Source organism: Pyxicephalus adspersus, chromosome 5 (genome assembly GCF_032062135.1).
Source record: "Pyxicephalus adspersus chromosome 5, UCB_Pads_2.0, whole genome shotgun sequence".
Taxonomy (NCBI): domain Eukaryota; kingdom Metazoa; phylum Chordata; class Amphibia; order Anura; family Pyxicephalidae; genus Pyxicephalus; species Pyxicephalus adspersus.
The window spans coordinates 98,028,959-98,054,637 of record NC_092862.1 but is presented as its reverse complement, the minus strand read 5'-3'; the positions used below and the strand labels follow the sequence as shown (position 1 = coordinate 98,054,637).

General features: G+C 36.8%; 1 protein-coding gene across 5 annotated transcripts in view; it reads left to right on the top strand.

The window, feature by feature from the left end:
• BBS9 (Bardet-Biedl syndrome 9) overlaps positions 1-25,679 on the top strand; it is a 165,561-nt gene that overhangs the window by 12,737 nt on the left and 127,145 nt on the right. For all 5 annotated transcript variants that reach the window (XM_072412228.1, XM_072412230.1, XM_072412225.1 and 2 more), the window contains exons 6-8: positions 254-367; positions 19,988-20,162; positions 21,219-21,303. In XM_072412228.1, coding sequence (XP_072268329.1) covers positions 254-367; positions 19,988-20,162; positions 21,219-21,303 — 374 coding nt within the window. The remainder of the gene's footprint in view (positions 1-253; positions 368-19,987; positions 20,163-21,218; positions 21,304-25,679) is intronic.

Here is a 25,679-nt window from a genome sequence, read left to right as displayed (position 1 = left end):
ATAGAATCTTATTTCAAGTGTCTAAAATGACTTAAATTCACATTGTAGCTGTCATTTCCCAATGCAGAACTGAATCTGATTGGTGGCTCTAAAGCAATTTTTACAGTTGTGTTTTTTTTTTTAAACATGTAAAAAAAATGCTCTGTGTGAATCACACAATCCCCATCACATGAATGTTGTTTTTAGCAAATTATGGCCAAATTTGCTTCTTTTTTTTTCTTCACATAAATTGGTTCTATTCATTCTTTTTCAGGTACATTGGGGAATGTGGAGCACGGCAATCAGTATCAGATTAAATTAATGTATGAACATAATCTTCAGCGAACAGCTTGCAATATGACTCACGGGTCATTTGGAGGAGTGAAAGGTATTGTTTGAACAAATAGTAAAAAAGTTCTGCACAGGTTTAACTTGTCAGGGTAGAACAATTGATTTACTCTAAAATATAGAAAAACATCAATTTACAAGAATGCTTGTAGGAATTTATTTCTGTTTATATATTTCAAGGATAACTGTCACATCATGTAGGTAAACAATATTTGAAGGCTAGTTTTTTTATATAGTTCATTAGAACCTAGAATGTGTTAGAAAAAACAGAAGATTGTTTCAGTTCCATACACACGTTTGTGGGTTTGTGTATATTTGATGGTTGCTTTCGAACAGCAGTGTTCACAGTATCAACATTAATGACCTGGCAAGATTGCTGGGAAAGCAGTCTGGAATCCTTTAAATAGGTCTTGGAAAGTCCATTTATTTCGCCTAAAAGATCATGGCTTTGAATATGTTTTATGTTGATGGATGGCGGTTAAAGATGTAAGACTGGCCCTTTCATTAGATATGCAGGCATAATTAATGCATATTTAACACGGGCATCCCTTGAAATAGCTTTCGGTTCTTCAGGGAACCACTTGCTATTATTACTATATCCACAGCTCACAGTATATGAGCCTGGTGATCAGTGGGAAGAGTGCCTCATACAATGCTGGCCAGTAGGAAAAATGCCACCATTACAGATAGCCAGAATAAAGATTGGTGTCACTTATACTGAACAATAGGCACAAGTTGCTAAAGGAACTCTAGGGGTCAACGAAGCCTTGGTTGGGAGACGCTGGTCCAATGTCACATTCATGAGCTTTATCAGGGAATATTTGGCTTCACACGCACAATGAGCAATACCCAATGATCCTTACAGTACATGTGATCAAGGTGTTTTAGTTCACCATATAAACAAACCCCAGTTCTATTGTTAGAATGCAGAGACAGATGTCCCCATAATATGTTTCCTGCCAGCTGTTTCGGAACTCATTTATACATCGGATATATCTGGTCCTCCTAGAGTACATTTGGACGTTAACCATTATTGGCAGTTTCATGATCAATAAATTGGATTTGTAGGGAAACACTTTGTCATTCTGTGGAAATGTTTCTAATAGTACAATAAACTATCCTGAAATAGTGCAAAAATAACCCAGTTTTGGCTATGATTCCAATCTTTTCTCCAAGGGGACTGTTACTAAGGCTAATGGTTACAGTTTCTTGTAATAAATCTAATAGCTCATACATCTTCATGTACATTTAGGTAAACTGGGACTTGTTCTATGGTTAAATCACTTTAACACTTAATGTGTTGACCTTAGCAGGAAAGTTAGCCGGAACTTTCTAAAGCACTTCTAGCATCATTAAACTCAGTCACAGAAGCTGACAGCACTATAAATTTTACATTTTTTTTAACCATAACTACAATACACTAATGGCTAAGACTTTAGCCCTGCAGTGGTCTGGGTTGTGATATAGTAAGTACTATTGTGGGCCAGGTTGGGACCCAGGGCTTGCTTTATGCAGGAATCATTAAAGAATCATGTTTTGCCCATATTATTTATGATAAAACAGCCTATCAGGATCCTGTAATTTAGCAGCAATCTCTGTCTAAGTTTTGTAACTTGTCAACAATCTCTAGCAGTCTCTAACCTGACGACAGTCTGTAATAGCTTCTTGTAACCTGGCAGCACTCGCTAGCAACCTTGTGTAAATTGGCAGCCACTTTACTTTAGAAGTGGCCTTGAATAGTCCCTTGTATCATATCAGAAGTTTGGAAAAGTTGCTTAAATCTTAATGTAGACTATTGTAACATGGTATGGTCCCATGTATTGGAACGGGTCTCTTGTAACTTGGTAAACACCCCCAACAATCTCTTGTAGCATAGCATCAAACTCCTGTATTTCAGGGTAAATTTAGCATGTATGTTTATGTTTGCTCCCAGTTTTTATGTTTACTGCCAGTTTTATGAATTTTTAAGCTTTCTTTTGTATGCCATTGAATTTGGGTTTGTTGTGATCTTAAATGTGGCCCCATAGTGGCCCCCATGGCAGCTTGCGTAACAAATTGACCACTGGTATAAATGTTTTAACCTTTTCCCTAGTGTCCCTCATAATTGCGCAATTTTCACACGTTAACCCATTAGTGTCCTATTTTTACATTGATAATGCTTTAATCTATATTAATACGATGGGCAGTATGGTGGCTTTGAGGATAGCACTCTGGCCTTTGCAGCGCTAGGTCCCAAGTTCGAATCCCAGCCGGATCACTATCTGCATGGAGTTTGCAGGTTCTCCCCGTGTTTGCATGGGTTACCTCTGGGTACTCCGGGTTTCCTCCCATATTCCAAAAAAAATACCATGTCGTTATGTTAATTAGCTCCCCCCCCCAAATTGATCATAGACTGTATTATTGACATATGACCAATGTAGGGACATTAGTTTGTGAGTCCATTTGAAGGACACTTAGAGACTTTAGACTTTTTAAAGTGCTGCCTAATGTGAATGGAGACAGTGATAATAATGAAAACGAGCCAAAGCAATGAAAATTGTAGCAGAAAAGCCTCATCTATTAAACAAAAAGGACAAGCAGCAACTTCTTTTCCAGGACCTTTTCCAGTAAACTGAGCATATAGATAATTATATCTGACACCTTATTGCTGCCAAAGACAATCTTTCTTATGTATCATACCTGAGTTTTGAGTCTGTTCGTTTTTCAGGATATACTTTGTTACAGCTTTCCAGAACTTTGTACATGTGGGTCGTTCTTGGGACTTGTAATCAGGGATATTCACCTTGACTAATTAATACCAAATTCTACAGATTCTGTCTGTGGGATGTGTAACTGATTGAGTAAAACAATTGATTTAACGTGTAGTCTCAGCTGTTATTGTCTGCTCTCTACAGCATTGTCTCTGAGCCAAAATAACAAAGAGAATAAAAAAAAACATCTTATTAAAAATGGAGGAATTCTAAGATGAGAAAAACAGAATGACAGGATATAAATCCACTCATACTTAAACAGCCACATGAAAATTCATCATAAATTGGAATTGTTTGAATAAAAGTGATAATCCCTGCTGGGTTTTATTGCAGAGATATTGGCATTGAGTCGCACCGTGGGATGTATAAATTTGTCAGCAGAAAATTCTGCATCATTTGCAAGCACCGTCGCATAAATATATCTGTGAGAAGAAAAAGGATGATTTTATTTTATGGACGACGTTATCCTAATGCTTAACCCTATTATGTTCTGGTACAATCCTCGTAATCCAAATTGACCGGGTGCAAATTTCTAGACCAGTGTTTCTCAACCTGAGGTTACAAAGGGTTCCTTGAGCAATGAGAAATTTGTGCCTCTGAGGTCATTTTAAGTGACACCAGTGATCTTTTTGGCTATCTGTAAAGCTACGTACACACGTCAGATTTTTATCGCCCGATAATCGGCATCGGCCAATTATCGGGCGAAAATCTGGCGTGTGTACAGTTGGTGTCGTCCATCGTCCGGACGACCGACCTGCCGGATCCACGGACGATGGACGACAGCCGATCCTAATGAAAGGGAAGGGGAGAGCGCGCAGCAGGGTGCCGCTCCGTCGCTCTCCCCCTCCCCTCTCCATAGAGCATGAACGGTGCTGTATGTACAGCACCGTTCATGCATCGTGCACTCCCTTGTTGTTGGAAAGGATCGTGAAATATCCTTTCCAACGACAAAAATTGGAAGTGTGTACGCAGCTTAAGGGTGACATTCTTCCCATGCAAGAGACGTACTGTGCAAATAAGTACAGCTATATATCATCTTCACTGGAAGCCATTGGGATAGATAAAGAAATTGGGAGATATAGACAGAAGGCTAACAATTTATAATAGAGAATACATGAACAAGACATTTTAAAGATTTTATAATTTTTAGAAATTAGGGTATATACATTGCCCTGCCTTGTGTCTATTGAAAGTATAACCTAAAATGCACTACACGGGGCATGTCATGTAATAGAATGGTCAGTAATGTGTCTTTGTGGCAATAATCAATTTTATTATTTGTGGTAATTTCTTTTAAAACCACTAGGTGGCTCTGCAGCTTTAATTCGATAAATGCTGAATATAACCATTTACATTAGTTGAGCTAAATTTAGTTTTTTTTGCCAAGTAAGTTACTTTGATAGGTCTAAACTGGCTATGCAATATGAATAGAACACTCAAAGAGTCAATGCTTAACACCTATCAGATATGTGCTTACTGTTTGTTTATCGTTAGTTTATTTGTTTGTTTATCGTGCAACACAAAGCAGTCATGTTATAACAACATTAGTGAATTGTCACTTAAAAAACTATATATATATATATATATATATATATATATATATATATATATATATATATATATATATATATATATATATATATATATATATATATATTTTATTTCTTTTTGGCTTGCTGTTTATTTCCATGACTGATCTCCCAAGAAAACCTAACCAAAGACAGTATTTATAGCCTAAATTACCTACTAAAGTTGAAGTTGTACAGGTTCCTCTCTTGTACTAAAAAACAATTGGTTGGTGTTATTTAGCTTCCTTAGCAAGCTCTAGCACACCTCACTTCCTGGCAGGACATCCATCATCTTCTAGTTCTTTCATCACCTGCCTTACTCCCCGTGGTCCTTTGATTGGATTTAATTCCTTTTATTAATGGAAACCTATTATCTCAAAATGGAAGTGAACTTCTCCCTATTCCTTGAGATTATACTCCAACAGTCCATAGGTTGAGTAATGACAGAAATCCATCTTCTTGTCTTTCAGTTGCATGGGTGGTAGCAGTGTATGTGCAATATTGTACAAGGTTGCAAGTATTTTTTTCAACAGGTTAAAGAAGCCATATGAGTTTTTTTTTTTTTTGTTAACATTCCCCTTTTTGAGAAGGAAAAAGAGATAAGGTTGACAAGAGCTAATAAGATATACATCAAAAAGACCAAGGAATTCTATAAGAGAAAAACAAGCATCATACCCCCAAAATCTACACCTACTAGTCAGATTGATACAAATAGTAAATTCACAATATGCAAACCCTTCTATACTGACTACAGTCTTTGATAACCTCTAGACAATTTGGGATCCCTGCCTTTCAGAAACAGGTTTAAAACATAACAGAAAGAATGTTAACAACATAATATGAGACTTATGGGAAAGCAGGTGAACAATATTCCAAGGGAGCTAAGCCATTTCCCATTAAAGAATCACACCCCTCAATGCAATACATTTTTTCTACGCACACTAGAAAAGTGGAATCTCAGAATGCAAATGAATACCTATGCTGCCAAAACCCATCCGCTCATTACGAATTAGGCGATTCTAAAAGTATGGGCACACCTAATGCACATACCTTAAACAGATTGCAGTCTTCTCATCTTTTAACACTTTTAGAATGTTTTCCCCTTCTTTGTAATACAAATTTAAATTTGTAAAGGTGAGGAAGAAATAGCCCAGTAAAAAGCAGGAAAAAAAGGAGAAATAAATGGAAAGAAACGGCAAAAAAGGTACATTAAGATATAGGAAAGCAGAACGGATGGTGGAAAAATGAAGGGTAGTAGACTGTTGAGAAAACATCTTTGTAAAGTTTCCTGCATCACAACCACTGAAATGGATGAATTCCTATATGGGGGATATGAATGTCCACTATGTGAGTCAGACGACTTGCCACATACTCAGAGAGTTAAATGGAAACATGATTAAAGCTTAAGGAGCCAACTATTAGAGCATGGAGGTTAGTACTATCAGAGCATGGAGGATGATGGTGAAAACACACCATAGGCAGGAGAAAACAGACACTCTGAACTCCAGTATATGGCAAAACATAATCTACAACTCTAAGCAAGATGCAGTTCTCCCCTGACTCAAATATTTCCAGGTTGTCTCCTGGACTGCTTTCGACAAAGGCAACTCAGCCTCAAACAAGAGGGTGATGGGGAGCTCTGAACATCAAGCTGTAGTCAACCCTTATGCATGAAATTAAAACCAACCCAGGAGAAGGGCAACCCCATCTCAAACGAAAGTGGTTGTGAACATTGTATATCAAACCATAATGAACCCTAGGCAAAAATTTAAATCTACTCTTTGATATTTAAGTGTATACATCTTGAGCCTATTTTTATTTAAGGATTGTTGAGGTGGTGAATTCTGTGATATTCATTACATACAACTGGTTAAAAATACATGGCTCAGGGGTTAGCACTCCGGCCTTTGCAGCGCTAGGTCCCAGGTTCGATCCCCAGCCAGGACATTATCTGCATGGAGTTTGCAGGTTCTCCCCGTGTCTGCGTGGGTTTCCTCCCACATCCCAAAAACATGCAGTTAGGTTAATTGGCTTCTCCCTAACAATTGACCTTAGACTACATGAATGACAAATGACTATGATAGGGACATTAGATTGTGAGCTCCTTTGAGGGACAGTTAGTGACATGAATATGGACTATGTACAGCGATGCGTAATATGATGGCGCTATATAAATACTGTGTAATAATAAATACTGCTGAATCGTACAGGGAGTCCTCTCCAGAATCCTTCAGGGATACCACAGACAAATATTTATCCTTTGTGACCCTTTTTAAAGCATCCATTGATAACTGTCAGAAGACCAGCTGTTGGTTTTAAAGGTCTCTATCCCTTTCCAGTTGTGAAACACTCAGCCTCAGGCCAGTCAATGTCCTGTTTCAACTGAAGGAGGGCTGCTTGATTAATGCCTTCTAAACAAGGCCTTCATTTCAGATATAGTAGGCAATGCCCCGGAGATGACCGCATGTTGAGGTACCTGTGAGAAAATGGAGCAGGATTGACCTTGCCACATACTGTACCAAGGGAATTCACAAAAGAGAGATAAGAATCTGCTAGCCTCATACATGTGCCTTGTGACTCCATGATGCCTTCCAGCTCCCTGGAATTAAGGTCCTGGAGTGATGCTGAGAAACTCCTATACGGATCATTTTCAGTGACACAAGTTAACTGCCTCTCTGCATCCTGTGGATTTAACCTTCTACCAGTTCTGGTAGAAGGACTGGCTCTGTCTCAGGGAAGTGGGAACCTGTGCTTTACTCTTGTGGCCTGTGCCCAAAATGTTAGCTCAGAAGACAGCAAATACTCTCTGATCTCCTGTGCACTGTTCATGGGTTAAGAAGCACAGTCCCCTGTCTGGTCATCCCTACAGGTTTTTGGGTGCCCGTGAATTTAAGAAGTGGCGGGAACTTTCTGAGAACACTTGTTCACAGCACTATGTTAACACCCACCCCCATCGCCCCTTTTTTATTTTTAAAAAAGATTTCATCTATCGCAAAAAATAAAAAAAAAAGTAAAGAGTAAAACTTGATCCTAAAGTCCCACAGTTCATAAAACGATTGCTACCTTCTTATGTGGTATATCCTTATAGTACTTTTAACAAGTTTATGAAGTTTTTTTCATTCATTTTCATTTGGGTCTCACAGCCCATATTGTCACTAATGCTAACTTCTTTAATGTTGTATGCCTTGTTGGGTTATGGTGCCATAAGTTAAAAGTATTTCAGTGAAATAAATATGAGGACAGGCGGGTAATGATAATTCCCCACCCTTGTAATGGGGTCTGCTGCAGTCGCTGTTTATTATTATATATAAAGAAGGGTTACTTGACAGAAATAAATGAAAACAGAATGTAAATATTTGCTGTTAAGATTTGTTCCAGCAGAGGTAGATTTTTGTCATACTTGTCCTTTAAAGGCTTGTCATTCAGATAAAACATGTACCCAGAGAAACAATATTTAAACAGGGTTGTTTGGGCACATGAAAAAGCCAGGTTCAATTAGCATATATTATTTATAGAAAAAGTTTTTTTGTTATTTTTTATTTCTGCAAATTGCTAAATGTTCATAATAACTCAGAACATCACAACCATGATTAAAATAATTACAGAGGAAGTACCAATAGGTGTGATGGTAAATATTATTAATGTGTTGCCAAGAGATATTTCCTTTCAAGATTAAACAGAAAGCAAAGCTCAGTTGCTACCTGACAGGAAAAAAAATTGAAATGGAGGAATTTGGGGCCACATATGTCACAAGTAGGTGTTTTCCATTGACACTTGTGAAACTTAAGATCTTTGCTTCTTGAGCTCATTGTTGTCCAAGTTGTCCGCCCGTCCCCAGTGCAGCAAGAAGCTGTCTTTTTACATCATATAATAGTCCGTTGTACTTGGATGGAATAGGAACCTTAGCTTAAAGGGTCAGAATGGGAAGTAAAAACAAGAGGAAGTAGAAAACCAAGAAGGTACAAAGGACAGGAAAGAGACTAGCTAGCTTTCTGGATTCTTTTACTTTCATTACACACTTTGCCATGAGGGAAATGTATAGAGCATTGCAACAAAGACTGTGTTATGCAGAGGACGTTTTCCCCCCTTTATATTGAAACATAACATGTGTGTAAACCATATAGCCTTGTAACAGGAAACCTTATAATAAGACAGGACTGTACTTAACTTTTCCGCAATTCTGCAAGAAACAGTTTTATTAGGTGCTAGGAAGAAAAAATTATCAGCTGGGTTGTGTCCTTGAAGGTTAAATAGTTCTTACTGCCATGTTTTAAAGTCAGTCTCTTACAGAGCTTGGCTACAATTTATCAGATCATTTTAACAAAGCATGATGTTTAACTGTTGCATTTCAGTGGGCCATAAAATGTGGTTTAGGCTACGTAACCTTTTCCTTTTTTAATAATAAATGATTACAAATGTATTAGATCATTTGATTTGAACAAAAAAAGTACAATTTTTCAGAAAAAGAAAAGATATATAGAAAAAACTTTCTACCATGTATGTTTATAGTTTCTAACTAGAGAAATCTATATATATATATATATATATATATATATATATATATATATATATATATATATGGATTACTATTCCAACACTCACTCCCAAACCTCTTCCTGGGCTTTAGACAGGAGTTCTGCTTCTTTCTCGTTATTACTCAGCCCTGGCATTTTGCATGGGTTGTCATATTTTATCATCATTATCACACATTTTACTAAAGGTGTTTAGGCTGGTAACATGGCTAATATCCAATTATTTTTATGACTGAAGGCTGAAATCAGCAGAGCTTCATCTCATTCACTTAGCTGGAGGATTTATCCATTGCTGAATAATATTGCATTTTGCTAAGTGAACTACCTAAACTTGTTTTAGTAAATGGTTCCCAGTGTATCAAATGTTTCCATCTTATTTGTCTACTACAGCTTTAAATACCCTGTATGTAGTGACAGAACATTTAATAGTTCACACATGTATTCCAGCATCTCTTTCATAGAGGAAAATGCCTTATTTAAGACCAAGGGAACATTTATATTACTAAGCATGTAGAGTAGTGGTGTCCATCTCTGGCCCGCAATGTCTTTTTTATTGGTCCCCAAAAAGAATTCTTAAGAATTCATATTAATTTGCTGTTCTATAGACACAAGTGATGCCTCTACTACAATTCCCGGCATCACTCACGTCTATAGACAAGCTATCTCTCTGCCTATGCGTGGCCCCTCATTTTAAAGACGCAAGTAATGTCAGGAATTGTAGTAGCGGCATCACTCGTGTCTATTGAACAGCAGCCTATGTGTAGACCCCGCAGAGTTTATACTGACATGTAAGCCAGAGAATTGTGCCAGAGAATGAAATGTGAAACAAAATGAATGCAGCAATTGACTTGGTTTCACAATGCTTTCTCTGGCAAAGTAAAACAATTAGCAAAAACAATAGGAAGAAACAAGACTACTTGCCCTACTATACTACTGACAACCATGCAGATTACACCAAAGTGAAAGTTTTTGTCACACTCCAGGATAAACAAAATCCAAAAGACTTCTCTGCTGCATAGCTTTTTGTGGTCTGTTTATTTTTCTAACATGCAGTAAAATTAAAAAAAAAAATCTTAGGCCTTTCTTTATTATAGGCTTGTTCCAAATGTAATGTTAAGCAAAACCTCTTTGTTTGCATGAAGTTGATTAGAATATTGCATCCTGATTTTTGCAACATTCCCCTCCTGCCTGTGGGTAGCATTCCTATGGCACTAAGAACTGCTTTCTGGAGCTGCAGTCACATGCAATGACATTTACACTTGGCCGATAGTGGTCACCAAACTGGTTGTTTTTTTTATGGGCACATGTTTGACTTCAGAACAGTTTTCTGTCCGTAATTTTAGCAAAGTCTGTTTTTCAGGGCATGATAGTGCAGACTTACAGTTAACAAATTTAATTCCAACTTGCAATATTCCTGTAAAATGGTACACTATCACTTAAGGTGATGGCACTAAAAAAGACAAAATGTGCCTAAAGGTACTAGCAATATGCACAATTAATAACAATTTACTTCTCGGTGAGGATCAGCAGATTGCAAGCAAAAGGCTCTCAACTTTTGCCTAATGCATCTTCTACACATTCAACTAATGATGAAGTTCACTCAGAAAAATGTGTTTTCGTTTTTTTTTTGCTTCTTTTTCTTCAATCAGTAAAGTAACATAACCACAGTGGTTGTTTAGCACACACAACTATCTTTCAGGCTCTTGGCTATTTTATCTCAGCTGCTTTCTCCTTAAGACAGATCTGCCTCAGTCTCAGCCTCTTTGCGTAACTGTTTTCTTCAGTCATTAGAATTGCTCTGCTTACACACAGACTGCTTAGCTTAGATACATCCTTGTTAGGACAACATCTGTCCATTTACAATCTCCAACTTTCAGATTTCAGTCTGACTCTGAACTGTCTGTGTAGGTTAGATAGATCTAGACAAGTTATACTGATGTGTCAGGTTTCAAGCTGCTTGTGACAGAGACTTTTGCTTAAGACGCTTAAGGCGATTCAGTTGACGCTTTATGGCTTTAGGAAAGTCCCTGTTAGAGACTCCATCTCCCTGGGCAAATATCCTGCTAGCATCTTTATAATAATCTGAGGCATTTGGGAATTCTCCCTATAGAGAGCTTGCACTGATTGAAGCAAGGTCACTTTGCAATTGTGAACTAATACATATCAGCCCTTGAACATTTGTTGTTAATCTTGACTATCAAGTCATGCTACCATGTTAGACGTTGTAATGTAGACTTATGTTTCTGGTCTGATGAAGCAGCAGGATCTCTGCGAAACGTGTCACCATTGTTAGAAACCATTGTTTGTGAATTATTAGAAACCAACATGTGTGAAATTCTGCTATGAAAAAATTCTTGTAACTTACAATATAATATTCCTGATGAATATGGATATGTCGTTTTTTTCATTGATGGTTTTATTTGTTATGTAGTGTTTGTAAATGGAATATATAAATAATTTTATTGTTCATAATTGTGATATCTATATATATATATATATATATATATATATATATACATACTGTGTGTGTGTGTATATATATATATATATATATATATATATATATATATATATATATATATATACATACTGTGTGTGTGTGTATATATATATATATATATATATATATATATATATATATAATCACACCATTTTGGTGGCCTTTTTTTGCTATTAATATACCATGATTAATTTATTAGTTGTCTTTATCTTGGGCACCATTTTCTCATTTTTGCTGCTGCCATCTTTTCTATCTTCTTTTCTGCTTACATCACTCAATCTCTCGCCTGTATGACGTATTCTTCTGTAAATGAAAAAAATAGAGTGCCAATCTCACTGCGCATGCGTTCGCCACTTTTCTTTTAATTACAGGGGAAAGTCTCTTCTGTGCAGCCCCGAGCCTCCTTGGATATGGGACATATGTATCCCAGGAGTCTCTGCGCTCCCCTTGAGTCTTTGCGGCTGCAGTGGTAAGGGGCTTCCCTTTTCTTTTTTTTTTTTTAAAGAAGAGAAAGAAAGATTTAGAGGAAAAAAGCAAATTTATCCTTTTATATAAAATAGTTATTTGCCCTTTTTTAAATAATAAAAATATTGGTGATAGGTTTGCTTTAACTAACTTTAATGTAGTTTTTTCACAAAGGTAAAAGTCACACCAGATTTTACTTTTCATTGACTGTTGTTGAATTGGGATTTTTCCAGCAGCATCATATCTTGGACTGTGACGCTTTTAGCATCACTGATTGTCAAATGTACTTAACAGAAGAAGGGAATAATGTGCTGAATAAGACAGGTCCAACAGCCAGGATGATTTTTACGATTGTGTTGGAAACATCACAAGAATAAGCGCGATATGGGTTTATATGGGCTGTATACCAAAATAGATTTGACTTGCAAAATAAAATTTAACAGCAGTGGTAGGTCATCACAATTATAGATTATAGAGGAACTTTTGCACCACTACTCAATTCTTCAAATTTTAAACATTTCTCATCCTGTTGCATGTCACAAATAAAGTGAAGGAGGATAGTTTGTTACAGTCACATGTACATGTATATATTATTTAGAAAAACTTGTACAGTTATTTAAAATGTTCTTTTAAACAAGCTTAATTTTCTGGGTAAAGAATTAGTTTGCAAAGCATAATGCTCTGGCTGTTTTTCATTATCCTGTTTTAAGGAGCAAAAATGCTCTGTAATCAATCATATCCATTCTAGTATACACTGTTATTAAATTACTTTAGTACTCTTATAATAGGCAGATAATTTTTGATTGGTTGTCATTGTCACAGGAAAGTAGAAATTCGCTTGCAAGGTTTGCATGCCTTAGTGTAGTAACTGGGACCAGATTTTTGCCCAGCCAACATAGGCAATGTCCTGGGGTGGCAGGGTTGGCATACAGCCACCCTCATTATGCTTCTGACTGTTGGTAACATATTCCTGTTTCTCATTCTCATAAAAGATTACAGACTATTGCCCTGTCTGCCAAAGCAATTTGGCTGGGTACTCACTATTACACTGTATCTACACAGTTTGTGCATTTTTGTTGGTAAAATAGTGTACTATGTTTTTACATTTCACACACTTAGGCCCATATACCTAGAACTGGCTTGCTGTCAAAGACAGCTCTCCTTGTTTAGCCTTTGGTTCTAAGTGTGTTTTGTATAGATATACACTTTAGATTCTTCGCTACGTACACAAATGGTTATGGTCACAGCTTGAATTTACTTTTGGTAAATTAGCAGAAATAGCTGTCTGTTTTGCACAGACCAAGAACAGAAATATTGGGACTACAAAGCTTCACTCTATTTTAAAAATGCTAGGTGCCTGCCTGTGTCTTGAATTCTAATAATCCTTTGGGCTGCCAGGACTGAAGGGGTGGGAACTACATCATCCTAGCCGAAGAATGGGAACCAAGAATAGGGTCAGAAGGGGTTTTGGTGACGAAACAAGGACAGGTGAGTGTAACTAAAAAATTGTGATCAGGGCAATAGGATTATTTGATTGCGTAAAGAACATCACCTGTCCCTTCTGCAATAAAGGACTTGCCTTGTTGAAATTTTTTTAATATTAGGATTGAGTTTTGTAGAAGGTCATGTCAAAAAATATCTAATCTGCATATTTGTTTTGGTTTAGTAACAACCAGACAACTAACATATTATGAAGGGATGGTCCGAGTGGTAGCACCTGTATTTTTCTCCTTGTGTTCTTGAGCTGTGTTGAGCTTCTTGTGGATTGGCTAAACTTTTAAAAAGGAGCAGACTGCCTTTGGGTTAGCCTGCTCTGTATTGTAGGCTATATACAGTTAGGTCCATAAATATTTGGACAGAGACAACTTTTTTCTAATTTTGGTTCTGTACATTACCACAATTAATTTTAAATGAAACAACTCAGATGCAGTTGAACTACAGACTTTCAGCTTTAATTCAGTGGGTTGAACAAAAAGATTGCATATAAATGTGAGGAACTAAAGCCTTTTCTTACACAATCACTTTGTTTCAGGGGCTCAAAAGTAATTGGACAATTGACTCATTTCATGGGCTTGTGTGGGCCTTTCATTATGTGATTATCAATTAAGCAGATAAAAGGCCTGGAGTTGATTTGAGGGGGGATGCTTGTATCTGGAAGATTTTGCTGTGAACTGAACATGTGGTCAAAGGTCTCTCCATGTAGGGGAAACAAGCCATCCCTAAGCTGCAAAAACAGAAAAAACCCATCCGAGAAATTGCTGCAGTATTACTTTTGAGCCCCTGAAATGAAGTGATTCTGTAAAAAAAAAAAGGCATTTTTATTCAATCTTTTTGTTCAACACACTTAATTAGAGCTGAAAGTCTGCAGTTCAACTGCATCTGAGTTGTTTCATTAAAAATTAATTGTAGTAATGTACAGAACCAAAATTAGAAAAAAGTTGTCTCTGTCCAAGTTAGTGACCATATTTTTTTAGTATTTTACTCTTTTTTTTTTTTTGTGCTGATTGGCTCGGCTTATGTGAGCCTTTCCTTTTTGTTGTAGTTTTACATTTTAAAATAAATTTAAATGACTGTCAGATATATTTTATTTTTTATGTATTCAATTTTTTCTACCATTTATTGCATTTGTGTTGATAAGATTAGGTGTTTAGTCACAGTGTGTCAAAGTGAATTGTGTTCAATTCTTCATTATTCCACACGATACAAAAAACTGGGTCCCAATAGTGGTCACAGCTACTGAATCCCTGGCTGCTATACCTCAGCAACATCTGTTTAACTATGTGAAATTGATTTTCCTATCACGCTGAAAATAACTGATGTCCAAAAGTAAGCCAAGACCCCAGACCAACAGTAGCTAGCATAATGCTTGAAGGTAACACTCTGGTCGAATGGCAGGTCTCCTGAGGCTGCAACTGCTGAAACTATAGAGTGAGCTAAATGATTCCATCTGATCCACTGAAAATCAAAAGAGGTTGTATTTTCACTATATAAATATGTCAGTGACAAGGCCAACTGGCGGCAGTGAACAGTTATGAAGTGGACATTCTGGCTGTGAAAAAATAAGGCTACATTTTAACTAAAATAATAAGGAAAAATATAATGTAGTGCAAAAATGGCTGAATCAAACTAGCTGACATATTTTAGTGCAGTATTTGGATGCCAAATGTGTGTGCAGTTTATCCAGACTTACTTATATTAAGAGCCTACTTTGGCTATATTTTGCAGCTGTGAAAAGAACCTGACCTGAGCTAAAGACTACCTTAGATAAACAACATGTTCTTTGTCCTAAAAGTCACAAACTTTTTGTTGTTGTGGAGATTCATTGGATTTTTTTGGCTTCGTTTGCATTAACGGAATGGATATCTGATAAATTCCTGGTTAATAATTGTATAGCAGCCAGCTGACAAATACCTTGTAGTCCTTGTTCAACTACTATTCATGGATTTCCTGGTGTTTTCAAGTACTGCAAGTGTGAACTATGCCTGGTTCTTACATATTGCCACGACTACTCTCTACCTCAAGATTAGGCTGCCCCTGTCATTTACCTGTCATGCCTCAGCCTCCTCTCCTGGAACTTTCTTAAAAAACACTTACCTTTATTTTTAAAGAGCCCTTGACCTGTCTACCATCAGATTCCAGGTCTGCACAGGCATGAGATCGGGTGATATTTCTTTCTGGAAATATAAAAAAGTGCTGATATCACTGGGAAAGGCCCTTTCTGTGTGTGCCCAATCGAAGGAGAAGGAGCAGCGCAATGTCTTCTGGGATACGTGATATAGGTATCCCAGGAAGCTGAGTTTCCCATTCAGTCTTTACCACCATGGCAAAGGGTCCTTCTAAAAAAAAAAAACACATCATATATTTTATTATATGAAAGGTTTAGCCACCCGTACTCTGCAAGTAAAGGATTATAACCCATTTATATATGACAGTTGTTACCAGAAAAGCTAATGGATAACCAATGACAACTGACAAAATTTTGACCTGTTGATTTCCTTATTTGTTATAAGATATTTGTTATATCTTTAAAGAAAATGAAATGAGGGGAACCTTTCTAATAAAGGTCCAAGCACAGAAAGGTTGAAGTGTCACTATAATCAAAAACAAAACAAAAAAAGTAAAAATCAAATATGTTTTCATTACACATTTAGTTATCTTGTTCTAAAATATATTCCTTTGCAAGAGAACTGCATATCCTCAATGCCTGTGGTTACCATTCATGCTCCATTCAGAATATCTATTTGTAGCCACCCTATGTTAAAGTTTAGAAGTCAACATTGTAAGCTGCTCAGCTACTTTCTGTTCAGCAGAAATAGTGAAAAACACCAATAGCCTCTACCCAGATTGACAGCATAAGGCTTAGTCTACACGGACTGTTTCCCCAGCATTTAACCTGAGGCTTTTAAAGCCCATTTTTGAAGTCCCCATGCATTCCAATGGGCTAATCTACACCAGGACGTTTCCTTCAGGCACGTTTTTGAGCATTATCTTAAACGTTGCTTGCAACGTTTAAAAAATTAAGACGCTTGATAAACGCGGGAAAAGGCATGAAAACGCTTCCATTGAACTTAATGGAGGCTTTTATAAGCGTTTTTAAGCTTTTATGAAAGTTTCTATTGAAAACAATGGGGGCTTTTATAAACATTTTTAGCAGGACTTTGGAATCTGGAATCCCCCTTTAATAAGGAGACTCCCAGATCTCCACCACGCCACCCTGGGAATGAGTACAGGGGTACATAAAACCCCTTACTCATTCCCTGAAAGGGTTAAAATATGTGTAAAAAAAATTGGACGAGGCTTTAATGGTAAATGATTTTATTAAATGTGTGTTTGTGTAATTAACCTTTTTTTTTTTTTTACAGGTTATCTCGATGACAGGATGATTTCCATGGTTGCAATGAGCACAGCCCTGGAAATCCTCATGACAGTGAGGGATCGCAGGGCACTAGGGGTTAAATGAGGACAAGCCTCTCCATTCACCCCTAGTGCTCTGTGATTGGATGAGGTTTTACGTTTCTCAGCCATTCAGCACTAGACATGAATGGGGAGACGTGTGCCCATTCATCTCTAGTGCTCTGTGATTGGCTGAGAAATAGGAAACCCTGATGACAGCTCAAGCATCATCAGGATTTCCCTTTCATCAGCCAATCAGGGAGCAGAGCAGTCAGCAGAGCTTTACTTTGCTGACAGCTCTGCTCTCCTGATTACTGCTGCAGCCCTAGAGGTGCTGTGACATGTGTTCTGTATCTGTAATATTTCAAGACATTTTCTGTCCTAAAGAAAACATTTTCTTCTTAATGCGTAGGATGCCTTGCTCTCCACTGCATGCTGTGGTTTTTTTCTGGTGGTCCCTACATCACTCCAGGACGCAGTAAGGTTGAGGGAAGTTTAGTCAAATGCAAAATCCCCCCAAGCTGATATTCCAAACATTTCTGTAATGAATGCAAGAACAAATATATTGAAAAACAAACATTTCAAAAATGTAAAGGTCATATTAAAATATTTTTAGGGTAAACACTACAGTAATAATGCTGTATTTGACTGTACTTTGCCTTTACCCAGTCCAGTAGAACACTTTTTTGCCACAGATTTTTATTTCGCTATACATTTACAGCTGCCTACATGGGGTTATTATAATCTATTTCACTAAAAACTGAGATGGTATGTAGACATTTTTAGTATGGCTCTTGAATTAATAGTCATTCTGGATTTGTATTTAGTTGATATATTTGCCTGTAGGAAAGATTTGAATCCCCCAGTGGCAAAGACCTGAACAGTTTTCTGCATTGCTGCCTTTGTTTGATATATGTACTTGCATAATTGATACAGCCTGGGTGAAATAGTTGCTTGTCAGAGAAAATAAAATCACATAGAAAGTCTTTACTCAAACCTTCAAACCAATCTGCAGTTCCATTTTTAGGCACGTTGCCATTTTTTCTGCCAGCCTTATGGTTTTCAGTAAGTTACATGTTCTAGTTAACTTGATTATTCTATCTGATGTCTGAACGATATATTTAAATATTTCTTTAGCTTAATGGAGTGGTTTGGGTGGAGTACTCTGTCATATTGCCAGACCTAAATAGAGTTTACATCTATTACTCATGGTCTGGCTTTTATGGTCAGTGAGTCATGTTGCCAAAGGCTCAGGTGGTCGGTGCCACAAGAAAACTGTATTTTATGCCTTCTCATTGTACTTACTGAAAAGCAAAGAAGCCATTGCTACGCTAGGCTGCAGTGCTTGGCAAAGGGCCACTTTTCTCGATAAGCTTCACTTTGGTTGTTTTCCAGGTATCTACTCTGTCGTTGCTTAGTTTCCTATTTCATGGGACAGTATATTCAGAGGCTGCTCTTTTTCAATAAATATAAGATTTAGCGCTGTTAATTTGTGACATGTTATGGAAAACGTTATTCAGTGGTTTCCAGTGTGTGTTGTCACTGTTACCAAGTGACCATTTTGGACCATGAATCTGTAACTTGACAATGCCAGTCCTGCCACAGGAATTCCAGTTGAGGAAAGCTGAAGACCACAGTAGTGTTGTTGATGGTTGTTGGTTAAGCCCTTTTTAGATGGTTTATGAATCAAAGCAATTTTTTGTTACGGTTGTTCATGCCTTTTTTGGCATAGATATATACATAGGAATTAAGTAAATGTCTTACTCTATGCAAGGACAATGGGCTTGATTTATTAAAGCTCTCCAAGGCTAGAGAGGATAAACTTTCCACAGTGAATCTGGGTGATCCAGCAAACCTTGAAAGGATTTCTTAAAAGTCATTGAAAACAAATGTTTTCAATCCTAGACCAGATCCATTTCAGGTTTGCTGGATCACCCAACTTCACTGATAAAAGTGTATACTTCAAAGCCTTGGAGAGCCCTAATAAATCAGGCCCAATATGTCTGCAGGTTCTCATTTATTCGTGTCATGGTATACCTGTGTTTGTTCCTAATGTTGAATTTCAGCTTCAAGTTCAAGCGTTACTATTAGCTATGCAAAGGTACAAACTATATGTGGCTCTGTTCTATACAGGCTTCAAATGGAGGAGCCTAGAATAGGAAAAATTGTCTTCTATGGACTGGGTTACCATATCTTCAGCATTCTGAAAAACCGTAGTCCATTAATGTTCCAGTTGATGAACTGAAGGCAAATATTATCCTTTATCATTTGTATTTTTCTTTTACAACAGGTCCATATAGCTATAGCACAACAACTGATAATATTGAGTAGATGTAGGGGGTTCCTGAGAGGATTTAGACAATAGGTTCTTGGAAATGTATGCAAATTCGTTGTCCTCAATAACTGTTTTTGGTGCAGCTGTTGTATATACAAGGCTAGTTTTTTTATGTAGCCAACATAGGTCATGGTTTAGGGTTTCTGGGCTGCCAGGGCCATGAATTCCTGTGTCTAATAAAGTTTTACAGAATTATGGTCAGTATTTAAATTTGTATGTGCCAGTGAAGTAGTATACACTAGTAGTAGTACCCCTCTAACTGTTAGCAGAATAGAACAGTTCGCAGTTCAGAACTAAGCAGAAACTACTAGACAAGAAAGAGAACTTTTCAGACTTTCAAATGGTCCTAAGAGTTCTGTTGATTGTCAGTCCCATGTGCAAATGTGCAACGTAGGTAAACTGTCTCCTTCAGCTTTACCAAGCCTTTCCATAACTTGTGTGGCAAGGTTGATCGATCTCATGTCACATAATCACAACTTAGGCTAGCTAGTTTAATGACATGGGTGTACAAAACACCTGGCCTAGGGTTGTAGGAGATATAAATCAGATTTTTTTTGGTAAAGCTAAGTTAGATAGAATGTTTAGCCTTTACTAAATAATCTCTTTCCTCTCTGCAGGCCGAGATCTGATTTGTATTCAGTCAATGGATGGAATGTTGATGTTCTTTGAACAGGAAAGCTATGCATTTGGACGATACCTACCAGGGTTTCTTTTACCTGGTCCTCTGAGATACAGTCCTAGAACAGACTCTTTTGTTACAGTGTCTTCTTGTCGGCAGGTTGAGTGTTATAAGTGAGTAATATTTTACTTTTATTTATTACTTTGAGAATGCGTATGTAATAATATAAATTATATATTTATATTTATATATAGGCCTATTCAGTAAAACAGTGCAGGTGAAAAAAAAGGATAGTTGCAAACTGCAGTACCAAAACTGAAGCAAAGTGTTTTTTTTTTACTGGTATGAGTACAGCGCTTTATGCTTAGATCATAGGAGGATTTTCAGTCGTTGAGATCAAGAATGTATTTATAAAGCAACAAATGTTCTTATAGTAATGTACATTTTTTTGCCTAACTATTATCAACATATAAATATTAACCAAATCTTACCCTACAATGACTTCAGCAAACCCTGGAATCTGGATGGTTTGTATCCCATTAATGTGTACATAACTCAAATTTTTACTACTGCTAAACTCAAGTTAGCAATTAAGTGTACAGTGTGTGTGTGTGTGTGTGTGTGTGTATATATATATAGTTTACAATAGTTAAAGTTTACAAAGATTTTTTTTTTCATTTTTATTGTATGTAAAAAACAAGTAAATTAAAATGTATCAAAACCATAATTTGTATTGATAAAAACGTTTTGTGGAATGTATTTAAAGACATATATTATACTTTCCTATTTATTGTATTAGTGACTGTAATCATTTACTGGAAGGTACTCAGTCCCCTGTATAGATTGAGATCACACAATCTCCCTTTTTCCTTACCAAAAAGTAATGGTGAATGAGACAATAGGGATGTGGAAAGTTTTGTATTTTTGTCAAGTGTCAAATATAAATGTGTTTTATTTCATGGAGGGAATAACTTTCAAAATTAATTACCACAAAAGGATTCGGGTAATCAAAAAGTAATCACATTCCTTTTATATGTTATTTTCTTTTGTATTATTTTTTATTGCTTTTCCAAAAAATTGACAGTTCTTTTTGTTTTTGTTAAAAATTTGTAGAAAATTAAAGCCTTACCATGATAATATATTTTATCAGTGTAATGCTTTTTAGCTGTGTGTTTTGAAAAAAAAAAACATTTCATAAGAAATAATATAACTTTGTTTGCTCTTAACAGATACCAGGTTCTTGCTGTTGCAACTGATGCAGATTCAAAAAAGGAGACAGAGAAGCAAAAACTAGGTTCTGGGAAGAAGCTTGTGGTAAGAATATATACATTTACAGAAATGTAGGAATCATCTATAAATCTCACAAAATGTAAAACTGTATTCAGACAAGTTTCATGTATCATATAAGACATTCCTTCTTTCATTCATTAGGGCTACATTACTAATATAGAAAATAGGGAAAATGCAACCCTAAAAAAGACAGTTTGGTTTATGAAAAAGAAAGAAAAAAAGTTTCCAAATCTGCTGATTTTGCAAAAATAATGTTTAATTGACGATTTTTTCACATAATTTTTCTATTCTGATGATAAAATAAGCATTTGTGAAATAAGCAATTGTTTCTGGAAAAAAAAATCAACCTTTGACTGCCTATGTATTAAAACAATAACTTCTTTTTGGCTTAGTCTACACAGACATTTTCTCTATCGTTTAACCTGAGGCTTTAAAAGCCCATGTTTGAAATTCCCATGCATTTCAAGAGGCTTATCCACACCAGGATGTTTCCTTGAGCCACGTTTATGAGCGTTATCTATAACCCTGCTTGCAACGTTTAAAAAAATAAAACGCGGGGTTAACGTGGGAAAACGCGGGATGTGTTCCCTGAGGTTTTTACCCTGACCTTCAGAAATAGACTGCAGTGTGTGCTTACAGGTAAGCTGATGTCTGACAATAAATAGCTTTCAACCACATTTGAAAAGACTCCTAAATTTATTTCTTTGGTACATTTGTCTATATATAACGACAGGAAAAATAACACAGGTCAACAAAAAATTAGTTTTGATAATCATCAGAAACCACAGCAAACTTTTACAGTATACATGTACAGTTCCTGCGCTATGAGTATGATTATAGTTAACATTGTACATGTATGTATTTTGTACTAAAACGTAAGCATTTTGTACTAAACGTAATGTTGATACATTAGTGTCAGCCAGGTACCATCTTTTCTTCAGAAATGCTTAGAGTATGATTTTCTTGTGTACTCTTTGTCTGGATTGTCGCAGTACAGCATCCAGCAGTAGTCAGCCATCAAACTTTCATTCCAGAATCCTTGGTAGCGGTGCTCCTTTAACTGAATGTCCTGGTGAAAACGTTCTCCTTGTTCATCATTCACTATACCAAGATTTTCCAGGAAGAATTCTAGATGTGAGTGCATGAAATGTATTTTAATGACATGCAACAACATCGTTTCTAGTTTGAATCAGATTCTGAACTCCTTCCTTGTATGCAGAAGACTTACAGTTAGGTCCATAAATATTTGGACAGAGACAACTTTTTTCTAATTTTGGTTCTGTACATTACTATATTCATTTTAAATGAAACAACTCAGATGCAGTTGAACGGCATACTTTCAGCTCTAATTCAGTGGGTTGAACAAAAAGATTGCCTAAAAATGTGAGGTACTAAAGCCTTTTTTTAACACAATCACTTCATTTCAGTGGCTCAAAAGTAATTGGACAAATTAAAAAGCTGAAAATAAAATGTTCATTTCTAATATTTGGTTGAAAACCCTTTGCTGGCAATGACAGCCTGTAGTCTTAAACTCATAGACATCACCAGATGCTGGGTTTCCTCCTTTTTAATGCTCTGCCAGGCCTTTACTGCAGCGGCTTTCTGTTACTGTTTGTGGGCCTTTCTGTCCGAAGTTTAGTCTTCAAAAAGCATGCTCAACTGGGTGATCAGGTGACTGACTTGGCCATTCAAGAATATTCCACTTCTTTGCTTTAATAAACTTCTGGGTTGCTTTGGCTGTATGTTTTGGGTCATTGTCTATTTGTATTATGAAACGCCTTCCAATCAATTTGACTGCATTTAGCTGGATTTGAGCAGACAGTATGTCTTTGAACACCTCAGAATTTAATCTGCTGCTTCTGTCCTGTGTCACATCATGGATAAACACTAGTGTCCCAGTGCCACTGGCAGCCATGCACGCCCAAGCCATCACACTGCCTTCGCCATGTTTTACAGATGATGTGGTATGCTTTGGATCATGAGCTGTTCCACGCCTTCTCCATACTTTTTTCTTGTTATCATTGGTAAAGGTTGATCTTGGTTTCTTCTGTCTAAAGAATGTTTTTCCAGAACTGCGCTAACTTTTTTAGATGTTTTTGAGCAAAGTCCAATCCAGCCTTTCTATTCTTTAGGCTTATGAGTGGCTTGCACCTTGCAGTGCACCCTCTGTATTTACTTTCATGCAGTCTTCTCTTTAGGGTAGACTTGGATATAGATACGCCTACTTCCTGGAGAGTGTTGTTCACTTGGTTGGCTGTTGTGAAAGGGTTTTCTCTTCACCATGGAAATGATTCTAGGATCATCCACCACTGTTGTCTTCCATGGACGTCCAGGTCTATTGGCGTTGCTGAGTTCACCAGTGCTTTGTTTTTTTCTCATGATGTACCAAACTGTAGATTTTGCCACTCCTAATTTTGTAGCAATTTCTCGGGTGGGTTTTTTTCTGTTTTTGCAGCTTAAGGATGGCTTGTTTCACCTGCATGGAGAGCTCCTTTGACAAGGCTTTATTCTGCTTATTTGAAATAGCCTTTAAGTCAATTGTCCAATTACATTTGAGCCCCTGAAATGAAGTGATGGTGTAAAAAAAGGCTTTAGTTCCTCACATTTTTATGCAATCTTTTTGTTCAACCCACTGAGTTAAAGCTGAAAGTCTGCAGTTCAACTGCATCTGAGTTGTTTCATTTAAAAATTAATTGTAGTAATGTACAGAACCAAAATTAGAAAAAGTTGTCTCTGTCTAAATATTCATGAACCTAACTGTATGGTTGCCCAGGAAATTTTTACACATTCACTTGAATGCATCCCAAGTTTCTAGCTCAGCTGTTAAAAGAGATTGTTTTAAAACATCATCCTGCAAAACAGACTTGATCTGTGGCCCTATAAATATCCCTTCCTTCATTTTCGCGGTGCTTATGTTTAGAAACTTCTTAACAAGGTACTAAAAATTCATGAAGTTTGATTTACCCATTGCCTTTACAAAGTACTTCAAATCTAAACTTGATATGGAGAGGTGGCACAATATTTTTTGCAGATCAGCCAAAGGCAGAAACCTGACACTGCTTGTTTCGGGCTTATATGTATCTTTTGGTTGCCAATCACGCTTGACATAATTGGTCTCCCGTAGATCGGCTGTCCCACAGGCAAAGGAAACAGCAATATTTTGTGAATCCTCCTTGCATTCTTATCAGCAAGCCAGTGACCTTTAGATCCCCACAGATGTTCTACTGGTGTGTTTTATACTGGATTGCTTTAGGTAGTAACTTCATGTTGTCATGGGACTCCTTTAGGTTAACAGAATAGGCAATTGGCAAACTTGGTTTGGAATTACCATTGAGCAGTAAGACTGCTTTCAAGCTTCTTTTAGAGGAATCAATGAAGGTATGCCATTCAGATGGAACATGCTCTTATGAGAAAATGTCAAAAGAAGTGCATTTATATCATGACAGTAGTACAGTGAGCCATCACTAGTGAAGAACATTGTCAAGGTATGATTTTGTTTTCTGTAGTGAGTTACAGTTACACCCTTTGCAAGCAAGTGCTTCTGTTTAAGCCTTGAAGCAATAAGTTCTGCTTTGTCTTTGGGGAGATTTAGATCACAAACCAGATCATTCAGCTATGCTTTTGTAAAGGTCTCTGGTTCTTCATCAGCCAAGTAGTCAGGATCAGATGATTCGGGGTTGTAACTGGCTGCAACTCCAGCAAATTCCTTATCACCTTCTACAGAAGAAAGCCCATCATGTGGGGGTACCAGAACTGGCAATGAATCATCATGGGGAACAGGCCTAATTGCAGAATCAAGGCTGGAATATACAATTTTGTCCTTAGTTTTACCTGAGAATCCACTTTTGTTGATGCTGCAAAAATAGCAGTCGATTAGACGGTCTCGCAGTTCTCTCCAAACCATCTGGATTGCAAATGGCATTGCTGCTTTAAGCCGATTTAGGCAGTCACACAGTACAAATGACATGTGGAGCCCAAGATTTATCCTGGTCATAAAGTGGACAGCCGAAATATAATTTGGATATCTTTTTAAGTTCTGTGGTAATTTGGCTATGTTGTGCTTTCGTTGTGAATGAACCACACACGTAACAGAATCTGTCTGGATCATTTAGGCAATTTCCAGCTTAAAAAAAGAAAACTGTCATTAAATGTTGTAATATGTTAAGGCTATTATATAACAGATTTCACACAATATATATATAGCTGCATCACAACAACTAGACGTACTAGAGAAAAACTGAATACAGGTTTGAAATCTGCATCAAAAATACTACAAAGCCCACATAAAATTTTATGTTATGAAAATGACATATTGACCTGTGTAATCCATCAATCACTTTTTTAATTCTGACTGTAGCAATCATTGGGAGAAAGCATGAGAACCTAGTGTTCCTAAATAC